Source organism: Salminus brasiliensis, chromosome 8 (genome assembly GCF_030463535.1).
Source record: "Salminus brasiliensis chromosome 8, fSalBra1.hap2, whole genome shotgun sequence".
NCBI lineage: Eukaryota > Metazoa > Chordata > Actinopteri > Characiformes > Bryconidae > Salminus > Salminus brasiliensis.
The window spans coordinates 36915492-36932974 of NC_132885.1; the positions used below are offsets into that span (position 1 = coordinate 36915492).

Sequence of the window (17483 nt, forward strand, 5' to 3'; positions counted from 1 at the left end):
AAACCTGCAACTGGGGAACAACTGTGCCGCCTGCCCTGTGACCCCAGGACAGGAGGTCCCAACGCAGATCCGCTGCCTGCTGACCACCCATTCCCTGAAGCAGAGAGGCGCTGGGGCCGGATGGAAAGCACTCTTAAAACTGGCCCGGGGGTTGCAAGTTCGAGTCCAGTGTTGCCATCAGTGTGAGAGGGCACAATCGGTTGTGCCCTCTCCCCTAATTACTCTTCAAGCGATGCTGGCCAGCACAGGTGTCTGTTAGGGGACCCGGTGCTTTCCTCAGAGTGCATCAGCAACTGCCTGGTGATGCCCAGTTCGAAAAGAGGGGGTGTCTGGGGGTGTTCTTACTCTCTTAGTGTCTGCAACATTGCTAGTGCTAGGAGGAGCTATGAACGGGTGGGTTAATTGACGGTACCAAATTGAGAGGGGAAAAAAAAAAATATATAATACATATTATATTTAATATAATAATAATATAATTATAAAAGATTACAATTGTAAAAAGGAAAACTTTAATCCACAAACAAGTAAGTCAAATACAGCAACATAGGAAATATAGACCTGTAAACATCCTCATCATATTCAAATTAGAATTCAAATTAGAAACACACTTTACAACCATTGCAAAGCAAAACTAGCGTTTTACACCCACTGTTTACCCACTATTGAAGTTAGCCTTCTCTTCACCAGAAAAATGTGGTTTTGCCAAAGTTAAAAATTCAAACACAATTTGGCACATTTCTAAGATAACAAATTTACACATGATTTACCAGTTATGGAAATGATCATTGTAGCCTTAAAGTTCTCCACCTCCAGGGCATCAAAATGCATATTATAATGCATATTATTTAAGACAGTGAGTTTTACTGCTCTGCATCTATCAAACAATTGAGAATTTAGAATCTAACATTGAACTAAATCTAAAACAATATATAAATGTATATATGCCAAGCAATAAAGACCCAAAAATGAACTTCACGTTTTTCATGGTGCGATGGATTGTTGTATATTAAAACAGAGTGAAAAAGCTCTTTGACCTCTAGTTTTGTGGCAGTAAAACTTATTGCTCTTTGTGAAACGTTCCGAGCAAGTCAAGGTCAGGTATACAGGTTTAACGAGCTACATTAACTAGCAAGAACAGGTGTGCTACACATTAGCGTCGGTTGTTGCAGTGTTTAGAAGTACTCAGCTTGCCACAACATTGCTCAGAATGATGTGTGGCAAGGGGTTTGATTTGTTAGAATGTGTCCATTACATCCACTTTCCCAAGTACTGGGCTCAAATGTCCATCCAACATGATGCTAATATCAAAACAAATCGGTCGAAGACTTGGCCAGCCACAGCTGAACATGGGAGCCTAATCTGCTTCAGTTCTAGGAGAAAGTTTAAGATAAAAGATAAAGATCTAATGGATCAAAAACTAGCTTGGTTTTTTAATTAGCCAAGTATCTCTTTTGCCACTATACTTTATACAATAAAACGTTATTCACAAATCCCAGCTTGGAGGAAGGGCCCAACAGGGGCAGCTTTGTGGACTTCGGTATTGAATCTACAACCTTCTGAACAACAACCCAGAGAACAACAACCCAAAGTGCTTACCACTGAGCCACCACTGCCCTTAGAACTGCACAGCACTGTCATCAGAGATCATTTGTAGGACTGTGTTGGGAAATGCATGGAGAAGAAAAAGCAAACCACTGAAGAAGGTTTGTGGACTATACTAGACCTTACAAAAATGTATAACTACGAAAAAAAGTTTAGGGTCTTGTGTGTCTTTAGGGTTTTTGTGTCTAACTTCAGAGACTGCATACCTTCAGCCATGGTAAACATTAGCGTTTCTGAGATTCTTCTACCATAAAAGATGCTTCTGCTAAAGGTCCATTGCGTCTCTTTGTTGTTCCCAGATTCTTCATCAGGCCTGGCCGTTCTTTGGCGTATTCATGGACAAACTTCTCAAGGAGAGCATCCAGAAGTCCCTTCAGGGTTCCAGCCCTCACCTCAAAACCTTCAAGTTCACCAAAGTTCACTTCGGACATCGGGTGAGATGTGGCAAGCTGTTCAGAACGAGTGTAAAAAGTACACTGTAGAAAAGAAACATAAAATAGTTCAGTGAAAAATACGCCAGTCAATTAGCCAAGATGTGTTTGATATCTGACATGTTCTTTAGTTTATGGATTATTATTATAATTTATGGATAAATTATGGATTTAACATACTGTAGCACTGTTGCTTTGGGTTGTTCTCAATGATAAACTGTGCTCGCTCAAACTGGGACTGACTGACTGGAATGACTGGTGCATAAAAAAAAGTTGGGTTTTTTAATTCGTTTTTTATTACAGTGATGGGAATGTGGGGATGTGTCCCAAACAAACATCATTGTAGTAAATGAGTGCAAGAAATGTAGTGTCCTGATTCTGCAATAAATGTAGGCCCGTAGAGTTTTGGACGTTGCTGTTTTGTGGTTAACTTTAAAATAGCAGTATATAACTGCTACTGGTAAACGGATATTAGGGTCATTCCATGCAAACTTGGTTAGAGCTAGTGAGCAAGCAGGACTTACGAATTCTGATGCTGTAAAAGAAATGGGAGTTTTCCAGTAGCGCTGTGTGATTGGGAGATAAACTGGCATTAATGAGACTGGAAAGAAACACAGACCAAGAAGAGACGAAGACTGTTGTAGTATTTGTACCAGCTGACTACTAAAGATACTGTTTCTCCACAGCTTCCGGGAATGCTGTGTCATTCTTTGACCAATCCCGTCTTGTACACTGTAAAAAGAAACACAAAATAGTTCAGTGAAAAATATGTCAGTCAATTAGCCAAGACATCTGATATCTGACATGTGCTTTAGTTCACAGAGGATAAGGGACAAATCCCATCTCGGTAAATACACGCCCAAAAATGTCAGCCTCATCGAACCTCATCCAAATCTTTATTTGCTCTCAACTTCTCTGCAGAGCTAAAGGGAAAGGCAGCTATTTTGAATAACAGGAACCACTCTGAACTCGGCACATGTGATCTCATTCCACACATTGTGGTTCTACAATGGGGACAGTAGATTTCTATAGCAAGCCAACTCAGATTTGGGCATGACTGGTGATGGTCTACGTCCAGTGTTTCTTAGCCACATTTGCCTAGCATGCTGTGTTCATGGTAATGTGGTCTACCACTTAAAACTCTCCAACCTTTCTGATGAGAAACTAGACTATTGTAAAGTTTACACACTTGTATTGGCATTATACTTCTATACTTATACAATACAACAAAATTCTTATCATATCCCAGCTTTGAAAATTCTGGGGTCAGACTATAGGGTCAGATACTTAATGGCACCCTTGGAGCAGAGAGGGTTGAAGCCTTGCTCAAGAGCCCAACAGTGGCAGTTAACATACTGGCCTTGTTATCAATAACCCAGGACTTAAATCACCACTGCTTTTAGAAGGACTGCCTTGCAGAATACCTGATGATATTTCTCTGAAAGTGATGTGTAAGATTCACATGTTCGGTTGTTTATGTTTGTTTTAGGCTCCAACGGTTTCAGGAATACGAGTGTACACACATGAAGTAGACAAGCGGGAAGTCATCCTGGACTTCAACATTGTGTAAGTTCAGTGGTATCAAGACATTCACAGCAGATCCTTTAAGCCTTGTAAGTTATGAGGTTGGGCCTCCATGAATCACATCATTGAGTCTTAGGAGCCCATGAACCTGTCACTGGTTAACCAGTTGTCCTTTCTTGTACCACTTTTGGTAGGAAAGCCCCACTAATTGTAGCTTTTTCCCCCGATCATCCATAACATTAGTTCCACCTGCCTAATTGTTGGATAGGTCCCCCTTGTGCCGCCACAACAGGTCTGACTATTCAAGGCACAGACTCCACAAGACCACTGAAGGTGTCCTGTGGTATCTGGCACCAAGACATTAACAGCAGATTATTCAAGTCCAATAAGCTGTGGATCTCATCAATGAACCATAGGAGCCCATGAGCCTGTCACTGGTTAACCAGTTGTCCTTTCTTTGACCACTTTTGGTAGGTAATGACCACTGCATACCAGGAACCCCACAAGACCGGCATGCCATTTTGGAGATGCTCTGATCCAGTAATCTAGATTTTATGATATGACCCTTGTCAAAGTGGCTCAGATTCTTAGGCTTGCCTGTTATTCCTGTGTTTAACACCTCACCTTCAAGAACTGACTGTTGCCTATAAGACCACCCTTGATATATGCCACTTGTAGATGAAGACAATCAATGTTTTTCACTTCACTTGCCAGTGGTGCTAATGTTATGACTGAGTTTTTTTTTATATATATATAATTTGTACTCAAAGATCCACTAAAAGTACCAGTAGTTGTAGAAGCATTCTTGTACACTGTATCTCTTATGGACGTTTAGTTTTTGTTTATCTTAATGAATTAATATTGTCTGAAAATTTCTCAGTTACGAGGGGGATATGACCATCAATGCAGACGTAAAGTCACTCGCAGTAGGAGTCAAGGAACTTCAAGTAAGCCCCCATCATTCTTTGACTGGTATACTTTTTACTGGATTTAACATGCTTTAGCACTGTTGGTTTGGGTTGTTCTTGAACTGGCATTAATGAGACTGGAAAGAAAGCCAGGCCAAGAAGAGAGTATTTATACCAGCTGACTACTAAAGATACTGTTTCCCTCCAGCTTCAGGGAATGCTCCGTGTCATTCTCGACCCTCTGATTGGCCAATCCCCTCTTGTGGGTGGGGTCACCATGTTTTTCATCCGCCGCCCTGTGAGTTCTGATTTTATTTTCAACAAAATGATAGGGTATCTGTCTTATTGCAGAAATTCTAATCAGTTTGTATGGATATTCTCAGACCTTGCACATGAATTGGACTGGGTTGACCAATCTTCTGGACAGCCCTGCGTTCCGGTACGTCATTATTAAAACAATTTTCCTTTCATTTTTTTGTATCTTTTTTGCTTTGTGTTGGATCTGTCATCGTTAGGCCACAAGTTCAGTCCCAAGTGACATTACAGCCATTCTTGACTGGGACTTCAGAGCTCTCTCTGATTGGCTAGGATGGCCCACACTGACCCTCAGTTCTTTAGTACAATGCTAGCCAGTATAAGTGGCTTTAAGCTGATGTAACAATTGGTTACTATTCTTCTCTGAGCACGTTGGGCTGTGGACATTGCGTTAGTGGTAGCTTGGAAAGGTTTGGCTGGCTGCTTCACATGATCTTAAAGGAAGCAAATGCTACAAGCACTGGTAGCATTGAGTGATGGAGGCGCCTTTAAAAGAACATTCAATAAAATGTGTAAAATTAATATCATTTCATAGCATCATACTAATCTGTTTTTTTGTGTTTTTTAAATTAAAGCAATTTACCTATAAACTTATTCCTTCTACAGTCCTTTTTCAGAAACGGCCATCTTGGATGTCATTGCATCCCTCATGGTCCTGCCAAACCGTCTCTGTTTTCCATTGATAGACCAAGTCAACATGGACCAGATGAGGTTTCCTCTTCCCAGAGTGAGTAGACTCTTAAATCTGCAACTGATAGAAAAAGCAAGATAGTCATTAGCACATTAGACATTCTTATCCACAAAGCAAGGTTTGGGCATCTTTGAGCCAGGATAAACTTACAGATACAACTGTTCAATTTGCAGGTCATTTTAAGCTTCTTTTCTGTTCCACTTATTTTCACATGTGTTTGGGCACCAGTCAAGGCTATCCAATTTTTTGCATACAGTTGTAGGTCTGAGCTACAATACAGACAATTACTTTCTTGAAATATTAGTTCTTGTTGATTTAGCTTTCATGATTATTGGACAAACAGCAATGATCCAAACATAGTGTGTAGTTACATTTAGGTGTTCCAGTCAATTCCATGGCCACAGGTGTATAAAACCAAGCACCTAGGCATGCAGACTGCTTCTACAAACATTTGTGAAAGAATGTGTCGCTCTCAGGAGCTCAGTGAATTCCAATGTGGTACCGTGATAGGATGTCACGTGTCCAGCTGTGACATTTACTCGCTACAAAATATTTTACAGTAAGCTGTCAGTGGTATTATAATAAAGTGGAAGCGATTGGGAATGACAGCAACTCGGCCACAAAGTGGTAGGCCACGTAAAATGACAGAACAGGGTCAGCGGATGCTGAGGCGCATCTTCGGCAACTTTCTGCAGAGTCGGTCGCTACAGACCTCCAAATTTGGAGTGTGGCCTGCAGATTAGCTCGAGAACAGTGCATAGAGAGTTTTATGGAATGGGTTTCCATGGCCGAGCAGCCCCATCGAAGCCTTAAATCACCAAGCGCAATGCAAAGTGTTGGATGCAGTGGTGTAAAGCACGCCGCCACTGGACTCTAGAGCAGTGGAGAGGAGTTCTCTGGAATGATAAATCACGCTTCTCTGTCTGGCAATCCAGTGGAATAGTCTTTGTTTGGCAGTTGCCAGGAGAACAGTACTTGTCTGACTGCATTGTGCCAAGTGTAAAGTTTGGTGGAGGGGGGATTATGGTGCGGGGTTGTTTTTCAGGAGTTTGGTTCGGCCCCTTAGTTCTAGTGAAGGGAACTCTTAATGCTTCAGCAGACAGAGATTTTGGTCAATTTCATGCTCTCAACTTTGCAGTAACAGTTTGGGGATGGCCCATTCCTGTTCCAACATGACTGCACACCAGTGCACAAAGCAAGGTCCATAAAGACATGGCTGAGCGAGTTTGGTGTAGAAGAATTTGACTGGCCTAAGTTGTGTCCTAAGTTGAGTACTGACCTCAACAACAAATGTGCTTCTGGATGGATGGTCAAAAATTCCCATAAACACACTCCTAAACCTTGTGGAAAGCTTTCCCTGAATAGTTGAAGCTGTTATAGCTGCAAAGGGTGGCCCGGCATCATATTAAACTTTATGGATTAGGAATGATATCTGAGAATTCTTGTATCATTGCACCCTTTTTAAATTAACAAAGAAATGTGGGGCATTCCATTAATGGAAAGAACTACATCAAAATGCCCCCAATATTCTCAAGTAAATTAAGTTCTGGTATTTTCTTTACTGCATTTGTTGTAGCTTATTCTAATATACTAATGACCGTTCTGATACTAATTCTTCCACTGTCTAATTCTGGGTAACTTGGACTTCTTCGGCCTTTGTTTCAGGGCGTGGTGCGTGTTCATGTAATAGAGGCCCAGGATCTGGTTGCAATGGACACTGTGATGATGGGTCTGGTGAAGGGCAAGTCGGATCCATATGCAATTCTGAGGGTTGGGAACAAACGTGTCCAAACAAAGACCATCAAGGAGACCTTAAACCCCCGTTGGAATGAGGTGTATGAGGTAACCTTTCACACAATGTATTCTACTAAATGTATGTATTTAATGATGCTACTTTTTATGTTTGTCAAATCTGGGAGTTCCTCAGGGCTTCATGCTAGGGCATATATGTTTATTTTGTACACAGAAATCTGTGTTACTATCTTTCTATCTAACTCTTTTCTTTGAAAATGTTCTTTTTTGAGTACAGTTTGTTGTACATGAGGCTCCTGGGCAAGAGCTTGAAGTGGAGCTATTTGACGAGGACACAGACAAGGATGACTTTCTGGGCAGGTGATAGAACACTCTTTCCTGTTTTGATAAATACTGTAAAATAAAGAAAATGGGTGGCACATTGTTGTTGCTGTTGTCAAATGTTAAATTAATGCAAGCTCTGTATGACCATGGAGATTTGGGGTTGTATATTGCAGGTTCAATCTGGATTTTGGGGAGGTGAAGAAGGAGAAAGAGATCGATAAGGTACCGAACAAAAACGGAAAAAAATAGAACATTATATTTGTGCGAAGTATGTGAACAAAGTATGTGGTTTCTTACACTGTATGACTGTTATCTATGAAGTATTTATAAAGTACACTATAAGCTGAATTCTGTTCCATCGTTCATGCTCCATTTTGCCCCTACATTTGTTCATTTTACTAAAGCTCTGGTGCAAAACATCACCTGAACTGATTCTGTCTTGGCCAAATCATCGAGTCTTGCTTTACAAAGTGTGAAATGCTTTGTACATGGTCCAATATTCACTGTAGTCTCACCTAATTTGCTGCAATGTGGTTTTGCATGGAATTTATATTTCCATTGTTTGTTTTATATAGTGGTTCACCCTCCAGGACATTAAGAGTGGAAAAATTCATATGAAATTGCAGTGGCTGTCTCTGCAGACTAATAAGAACCTTCTGAAAGAGGTAGGCTTGCATACTACTGAGAAGACTACATGCAGATATTATAGAGATCAAGTCATAGCATTTGCTTATTTATTTTCATATTTTATTTCTTTATTTATTTGACATTCAAGGCCACTGATGGCTGTGCTTGTGCCATGCTTGCTGTATACTTGAACAGCGCTTCCAAACTGCCTGTGAGTATGCAATAGAAATGTTTGTTTCTAACTACAGTTATGTTGACAGGCACATTTTAGGGTTAGTAAGATGAAGCAGTTTATTATTATTAGTAGTAGTAGTAGTAGTAATAATTCTGATAATAAAAATGAACTACTTCATCTTACTAACCCTTAATGTGCTGTAGTCATTTCTAGTATTTGCTTAAAAATAGTGAAATTGGAAATTTTATTCAGCTGTTCTAGTAAACATTGAACATGTATGTTTGGTCTTCAGAAAGACCAGAGTGAATTCAGCCAGCCTGATAAGCCTGGGAAACATTCAAAAGATTCGAAGGTAAGTCAGTGTTGGGTCAATCTTCTCTAATATAAATTAATCTCCTTTTGTTCAATTCAAAACTACCAGTCAAAAACTTTTGTATTCATCAATATCCCATAACTTATAACTATATCAGGTGGTAAAAATACTGCATTCTGTGTTTCTTTGGTCAAATACAGTGGCTGTAAAAAAAATGGATGCCTTCTGTTCTGTAGAAATAAATCAAAAGTTGTCCGCCATGTTGTTAAATTTGCAACCAGAGTGCACAGTAAAGACCAGAGCAGGAATCGTCTACTCATTTGGTAGACCCACCCCTTTTCCTCCAGACCAAGCATGTCTCAGACCACCTTCATTGAGTTTACAGTGCAGTTAAATGACCAGAAGTGAAGCAGATTTTCCCCCTGGATACCCGGTTTGTCCAGTAAGTGTAATGTTTCAACAGTAAAAGTTCAGCTCATGTATTTATACTGAAACAATTTCGTTTTCCATGAAATTACAGAGCTCAGCTCTGTTTGCTCTGTTTGAGGTTGAGATTAACCAAAGCTACTACGACCCAGTTTAAGCCCTGAGCGGCTGCTATGAGAGAGACAGCATACACCTGTGACAATTAAAAGAAGAAAAATAGACTCTACCCAGACTAGGGTTCAGACTTTGGGAAGGTGCTGGCCAAGACCTTGTACAACCAGGGCTACTACCAAGGCTGGCTAATAACTGATTGACCATTTTACGCTGACATCTTCTCCATGTAACGAACAGAGAAGTCCTGCAGATGGTCAGTTCCAGCCAGGTTGTTTTGTAATTGAAACAAATGAGGATGGGTGGAACTACACAGAATACTGCAACCAGCCAGTAGAGGCATTAGATCTGTGGTGGCTTTACTTCATGTTGTGCTGTCTGTTGTTTTTTTCTGCTTTACGCTCATCTTCATTAGCAAGGCAGGCAAAGTATGGCCAAACTTCGCTACATCCATTCCACAAGTTTTAGCTGTGACCATATAAACCTAAATGTGACACAAGGGCCACAGGTGATTGTAAAGTGCACTTGGGATTGTGATAGTTGCTATATAAATATAACATTTTATTTGTATTATTATTATTATTATTATTATTATTATTGCAAGTTCTGAAAATATTAAAATGTAAAATAAAAATAACTGTGACTATTCTCATATTTTAATGAAATCCTCAAATCCAGCACCTTATCTTCCAGTACCTCTGATGGGATATTTCAGTACTACTAATCTTGCTAGAGTAACAATATAACTAGTAGAATAATCATGTTTATCAGTAATCTCCTGAAGACACATGGCTTCGTTACTGAGTCAGCTGAGGATTGTTCCCTTAAGGCTGAACAAGCCCTACGGTTTGCCTTGAATTTCCTGTCAGTCGAGTAGTAGGTGTGGCTGTTGTTGTCGGCGTGTTCTCATGCCTCCCTGCTTTAATGGGTGTACTGCTGTAAATCCTTGGAGCTTTGTTGGTCATCGCTGAAAGTACATGCTCTACGTTGAGGAAACCTTAGAACCAACCGTAACTGAATCTGCAGGTTACACACAGGGAAAGACGAGGGAAAAGCAAGCCATATCCCGTCTACTCTCTGTAGCTGCCTGTTAATGTGTACACTGAACAGGTTTCAGTGGAGCGCCGCGGTTTAGCACTTGATATGCAGGCGTTGTTCACGTCATCATGGGCCTGGAATGTGGCTGCATGGCAGCGAATGGGGGCAGTTATGCATTCCACAGTTCCTTAAAGTCATACTATCCCTTCTTCAACCCTAAAGATCGAGTTAAACTTTTCTTTGGAAATTGGTTGTAGTTTAGTGGCATCTCAAATTTCCAAAAGCAAAATGGATTTTCAGTGGATGTCGATGTAAAAATATATTAGCCCAAGCTACTATGGAGCATTTCTGTTGGTACAGTCATCATGAAACTGAACACAATGAAACATGAACTGATACTGAAGGTTTTCTTTCAACTGTATTGAGATCATAATTGAAAAGGCAGTAGAGAAGTCATCTAATAAGGGCCGTGTGCAGAGACCAGCACAGGCATTCACCTCCGCTGAACTGGACAACAAGGCATTACAACTGACTAACTAACTTAAAGTGAAATTCCACTGATTTCTCATATCTTTTGCATAACTGTAAGATGTGAACGAAGTCATTTAGAGGGGTTTGGTGTGAAATGCCCCCTTCTAGAGAAACCAGCAGAGTCAGAATTGTTGACAGTGGTGGTCATGGGTAGACGAGAGCCGTATTTTTAGTTTGTTGCCTTCAGTTTGAATAGTCCGATTTGATAAAAAAAAAAAAAACGTTGTTTGCATGAAGTAAATCGTGTGGGTGCAGCTTTTTACACAGGAAAGTAAAATCGGACCTCATCTGATCACCCTGAGGATGCATTTTGATGACGTGTAAACCAAATCTGGTCAAAGTAGATCCGGATGCTGTCCAGATACAAGATGCATGTTAATGCCAGGTGAAAACAGGCCCCGTATGTCTGAAAACTGGAGGTAGCTGACTCGATGCCTTGCTGCCCACGCTGGCTTACAAGTCAGTTTTTAGAAGGCAGTGTAGTGATGAAGGACTTTGTAACTTAATCCTGAAGGCAACAGTACGTCCTCACATTGCCATGGTGTCGACAGCTCACTGCTAAAAATGAGCGTTTAGCTGTGTTGCCATTAGCCGATAGAATATTCCCAGTAAAATAGAAGGTTAGATTAATGAACCTCGTTTCAGACATGACTGGGTGACTGCCTGCCTCTAATTCCTGTCTGAGTAGGCAGCATTTCTTGAATTATGAAGTGTATTTTGCCTCTTTCAGCTAAAATGCTTTAGAATGAGTGTTTTCTAAGAAACTTCTCCTCATATAAGAATGTATTTTATCTGAAGTCAAACTTCTCTATTGCAGCTTGCAAGAAGGCAGGTCAACCCCAGCTCCTATGTGAAGTTCTCCATTCACCAGGAAAGCCAGAAGAGCAAGGTAACCAGCTCATTTGCATGCCATTTCCATTTTTCCAGTGGTGAGGAAGTTCGAACTTGACTACCCTCTGCTGGATGATGTGGAAAGTGATACATTTATTGTTAATTTATTAACATGAATTAATTACTACAGGCCAAAGGTCTGCAAGCAACACAGACTAATTAGTTAACTAGTTGATTGTTAATACATGGTTAATATCCCCATGCTCATGAACTGCAATCAATACACATTTGGAAAGAATTAAAAAAATGTGCTGTGTGCGTGACTGTTATCAACAGAGTGTAAGTAAGGTGTTTTCCATAAGACACCCTGAAGTTAAACCATTAGAATAGTGTCTAACAAACTTCATTGGTTAAACCTCTTTATGCATGCTATGCTTGAATCCCCTATAACATGCAGTCTTACAAGCTGGTCACAAATAAGCATGACAACTTTAAGGCCAACTGAGTCTCCTCATAAACAGACAGTAAAAACACTTGATCAGAAGCCTGATAATTGTCATTGCTGTCATATAGGGTTGGTTTGTTTGTTTGTTTGTTGTTTTTTGTGATAATTTTAAATGTTTTACATGGGCTTGCTCCCTCTCCACTTGGTGAGTTCACACTAGGATAGTAGTAGTAGTAGTAGTGTTAGGGCAACAAAAGAACCTACTACAGACTACAGAGGGGACTGTGTTGTACAATATAGACATAGTAAAGTTGGGCAAACAGTCTTCTCATTCAGAGCCACTCTTTACTGGAGTAGTTTACCAGTTCAACCAATAGAGAGCACTAATGACCACACTTTTAAATATAAACTTAAGACCTGGCTTAAAAGGTTTGTTGTGGTGCTTATTGAGCTGATGGCATTAAGCCTGTAGTCTATAATAACCTGTCATGGGACTACAGATGAAATGTTGGTCAATGTGCAATGTCCCTGGTAAATAAATAAATAAAGAACTAGATGTCAGTAAACATGCTGTGTTAGGTTAGTTGTTGGTAGGTTGAATCCGCTTCTTGCTAACAAACCTTTGGCCTATAGCGTATTTTGTGTCTATGCTGGCCTTCTGTTCTTAAGTTATTCGCAAAGCCAGTCCTAGCATAACTAGCATTTGTCTGTCTTTTAGATTGTGTACAACTCCAGAGATCCTGTGTTTGAGGAGTATTTCACGTTCTTCGTGCATAATGTGGAAAGCCAAGTGCTTAACATTCAGGTAACGTGTGTTTGCTCATGTACCTTCACTGCTTTACCAAGTGTCTGGCTTGATAAGGCAGATCTGTTTACTACTGCTGTTGCTACTGTTATTTCACAGAATGTGGGAGTTACAGTGTAAACAGACGAGGAGGCGAACATAGAAAAGTTATCTGGCCATTACAATTTGGCCCATGACCATGGCCAGCGCTGGTCATCAAGCCTGACCATGTCTCCCACATCCCACACTTCCACTTCAAGAACTCACTGTTTAGTTTCACAGCCTAGCTTACAGTCTAGAATTTGATTAGCGTTGGTGTTAAGGGATCAGCTGTATTTGCTTCATCTAAGAGTGGTTTTAATGTTTTGTAATGTGCAGTCTTGTAAAAAAAAAAAATGTGGACACCCCATTAGGAAAAAATGTTATTTAAATAAATGTATTTAATAGAAATACATTTATTTAATTATTTATTATTTAGTACTATTTATTTCATTTGTTTAAACATGTGAACTTCAACAATCGAGCAAACCAGACTAAGGTTTAAAAGTCTGAGGTTTAAATAAGACAGAATCCTTCCTAATGATGTTCTAATCATCTGCTCTATGAAATTGTAATAGACATTTCTTCAGTTGGATGAGTTAAGTTATATTGCCTCCATCTCACAGTATATATAAAAAATATTAAATACTATTTTTTTTAAAATGATACCTTGCATTGTGCTCAGCCATATTACTGAAGGTTCAGTATCTGTTGTTATTGTATTATATCTGAGCTCATGTTCACATGGTCACACGTTACTGAATAATACATATGAATGTGAAGACCACTCCTTTCGAAATGGATGTATCAGAAATCCAAGTGAAAGGAAGTTTGAGTCCTTGATAAATGATTGATATCAATTTAATGGCTTTATCTACTCTGTGAATCCAGGTGATGGTGCCCGAGAAGAAAACATCTCTGGGCATGCTCACTCTCCCCCTGAGCCGGCTGCTCGACGTTTCTGACTTCACCCTGGACCAGCGCTTCCAGCTGGAACGATCTGGAGCCAACAGCCAGCTCAAGATGAAGGCTATTCTCAGGGTCAGTCTCTGGAACTTGTATCAGCACTTCTGATGACTGATTATGATTAATGATGGCCCAAGTATTGTAGGGTAAATTGCCCTACTGTGGGACACTACGTATTTTGGGACACCTAAGCTTTCTTAAGCGTAGGTCTTCCTTAAAGTCAGTAAAGCTATGGGTTAGCAAAAGCGGTGATGGCTTGTGATTAAAATCCCATGAAGTCTTAAGTGTCTTAGATTCTTAGATTAGAGTAAAGCAGTTCTCAACCAGGAAGTGCTCCCAATGCACAAATGGGTGGGTTCCACCTGTATAGACACCCTTCTAATGAATGCATTCTAATTACTAAAAGTTGCACCCGTTGCTGACACAGATGTGCAAATACACACACAGCTTGTCTAGTCGCTGTAACGAAGAATTGCCAATAGAACAAAACCTTCATCACTACGCTGTTTTGACAGTGACCTTCCATTTCAGACACAGCCATTATGTTGGACAACCTGTAAAACGAATAAAAATGATTACCCTGTGCTTACATAAACACAAACAGCAGGTGGCGACCTGATGACTTTTCCTTCCTGATATGTCAGCAACTGCATAAACAAGTCTACTTAAGATTACAACTGAGTTAGTAAAAGCTGCTTCTGACAGAAGAGTTGATTTGTTTGTCACATTTGAGATCAGGATTACTGGAAACCACCCAAGACCCCACAAAAGTTATTTAACAGAGTGACCGTATATCTGGGACCAGCAAACCACTGGACCACTGAATAAAATACGATTTTAAAGTCAATTTTCTCCTCCTAGGTTTTGAAGCTGGAGAAGCCAGAGCCCAAAGTCGAGAAACCTCCAGCAGCTAATGCTAAACGGGGGCTGCAAGCCAAATCCCCAAAGCCCCAGCAAGCCCAGCCCCAGCCATCGAAACAACAAGCCCAATCCGAACCCCAGTCCCAACCCCAGCCCTCCTTCCAGCCTCAACTTCAGTCCTCCCTGCCTGAGCAGAAAATGCCAGCCGCCACACAGCCCCAGGCACCTGCATCTACCAAGGAGGGCCCGACTGTGGCCAGCTCCTCCAGCTTGCCCCAGACAGAATACACCTCATATACTCGAAGAGGCTCACTCTTGGCTTTGGATAACCGGCGCTCAAAACCCTCCACGCCATCTCGCATTCGCCGTTATGACTCTCACAGCCTCCTATCAGAGAACTCTATCGCATCTTCCCGCTTAGACCTGGCCGACAGCACCCCGTACCCAGAGTGAGTATGTTCACCTGTGAAATCTGGGAGCATATTGGACATAGTATCAGAATCAAGTATTATCCTAAAATGTAAAAGTTGGAAAGTATGTAATGTAACTGGCTATTATTGAATGAGTAGGCATATCGATTCTACTATGCCTTTAACCCTTAGACTATGTGGAATTGTCTGTGTTGCAGAGCCCTTTTAAATCACCAAGGAAGCTTTGGCCAGATCCAGCTGACCATTCGTTATGCCAGTCTTAGGAACAGGCTAATTGTGACGGTCAATGGCTGCAGGTGAGTCTCTGAAGTGATGCCATTCCATTAATGTAGCATTAATTACATAATTACATACTTAAATTATGTTCTGTAAACTCTAAAGCTATTAGACAGTTATCATCGTTGACAGTGATTGACGTTAGCATTTATGCTAGCTTAATTATATTAAATAATGGATAAAATTCCAGCTGTGTCGATGCTAAATTTCCTGTCTCCTTGCTTGCCTAGGAACCTGTTCCAGTGTAGTGAAAGTGGCTCAGACACCTATGTTCGCATTTACCTGCTGCCAGACCAAAAATGGAAGAATCGCATGCGCACACAAGTAAAGAGGAAGACTGTGGAACCTGTCTTCGAAGAAAAGTGAGGGCTTGTTTAATATTTATTTAATTGTAAAACCTTCATTTTATTATTGCGATTATACCATTTTTTTAGTCAGAGTTCTTTACAGTGCTCAGAAGAGCATATGCCTCTGTCAGAACTGGGGTGTAATGGGTAACGTAGCACTGCAGATAGTATAGCTAGTCACACCTTGCTTACTAATACACTTACTTACACAGGTTTGAGTTTTCTGTGCCAATGGAGGAGGCCAAGAGCAGAATGCTGGATGTTTCTGTGAAGAACAATCGAATGTTTCACACCAGAGAACGGAAAGAGATTGGGATGGTAAGAATAAAAAAAAAAACACACACTGTTATGTATTTTGTTTTTTGATGATATATGATCATGTCTGTCCTTATGTGCCTGGCATGCAAATCACCCACTCAAGTCTGGGTGAAATTTTTAATTGGGTTGAGTTTTTCCCCATTTTGCAAATCACTTGTCCAAACCAGTTTTCTTCTACATTCATTTTCATCCTCAAATTCATTAAATTCCACTAAAGCAGTGGTACCTTGTTGGTTAGAGCCCTAGGGTATTATTGATCACAGGGTTGTGGGTTTAATACCTGTGCTTAGCTGCCTGCTATTGAGCTCTTGTGCTCTTGAGCAAGGCACTTAAACATGTGTTCCAGGGGTGCCATCACATGTCTGACCCTGCACTCTTTCTAGCTGGTGCAGCTAGCGCAGTGATTTATCAGTCTACTCAGGCTTCAGTTACTTCAGAGTCTACCTGTTGATGCACACTATGCTGATTTAAATCATTAGAATTTGCTTTTTTTAAAGGTTGCATCTTTTATTTTGTGGGCTATTATTCTACAGTTATGTATGTGGAAATACCCTCTATAAGCTGGGGAGGGAACAGTTCTGTATAATCACAGTAAAAGTACTTCAAGTACATGACCTTAAAATCTGAATGTACACACAACCTAAAACTCTTGAACAGGCATCATAAAACTGCCAACCTCAACAAAATACCTAACATAAACCAGCAAGCTTGGTCCAGTGTGGTAGTGTGTTTGCAGTAGTCCAGCAACCAGTGGTTAACTGAATAGATCATTATATTCAACATCATGTGGGTTGAACATACAAACATTTATAATTAGTTCTTAGACAATCATTTTATAGTTGTTTAGCCTTGAAATTAGCTTTAAAACCTTGTTTTACAAATAGAAAAAACACCTGTCCCCTGTTTTCTGCCTTTAGGTTCTGATTGATCTATCGCAGGTGGATCTTATGAAAGGTTCCATTGAATGGTAAGAAAAGATTGCAAGCTGGGTGAAGTAGAGCCAGTGTATAACCGGCATTGTCTGTCTTTATTATCTGTGCTGAGAATAGTGATTATGCTCATTATTCTGAATCATGGATCCATGTCTTTACTATCCAGGTATGAACTTACTCTCCCTGGGCTGAAGAGGAATGAAGGTCAACCTTCCAAATGATGAGACTGTTACAGATTTCTCCCTATTCCATAAACTGTGTTTACAAATTCAGTGCTCAACTACCTTTTTCTCTGATTTTCTAGATATGTATTTTTACTTTATTTATTGTAGGGATGGAGGTTCACTTGACTGTTTGCTGTTTTGCACTCTCTTCTAATTGAAACATTTTCTCAAACTGGAAACACTGTATATATGTATATGTTTGATAAACCTTAAATATGGGCGTATGGCATGTTTATTCTTTTTGAAAATTCTAAGTAATAT

General features: G+C 40.3%; 1 protein-coding gene across 1 annotated transcript in view; it reads left to right on the plus strand.

Annotated features, from left to right (window-relative positions):
• Window positions 1-17262, plus strand: part of esyt3 (extended synaptotagmin-like protein 3) — a 19446-nt gene extending 2184 nt beyond the window's left edge. Inside the window, 21 exon segments of the mRNA XM_072686736.1 lie at window positions 1902-2036; window positions 3523-3599; window positions 4438-4504; window positions 4674-4763; window positions 4849-4904; window positions 5387-5507; window positions 7137-7313; window positions 7501-7583; window positions 7721-7769; window positions 8123-8212; window positions 8323-8385; window positions 8642-8701; window positions 11586-11657; window positions 12763-12849; window positions 13759-13908; window positions 14695-15143; window positions 15323-15421; window positions 15632-15763; window positions 15961-16066; window positions 16984-17033; window positions 17165-17262. Of these exon segments, the coding sequence (XP_072542837.1) occupies window positions 1902-2036; window positions 3523-3599; window positions 4438-4504; window positions 4674-4763; window positions 4849-4904; window positions 5387-5507; window positions 7137-7313; window positions 7501-7583; window positions 7721-7769; window positions 8123-8212; window positions 8323-8385; window positions 8642-8701; window positions 11586-11657; window positions 12763-12849; window positions 13759-13908; window positions 14695-15143; window positions 15323-15421; window positions 15632-15763; window positions 15961-16066; window positions 16984-17033; window positions 17165-17219 (2268 nt within the window). The 3' untranslated portion in view covers window positions 17220-17262.
• Window positions 17263-17483: the final 221 nt, after the last annotated feature.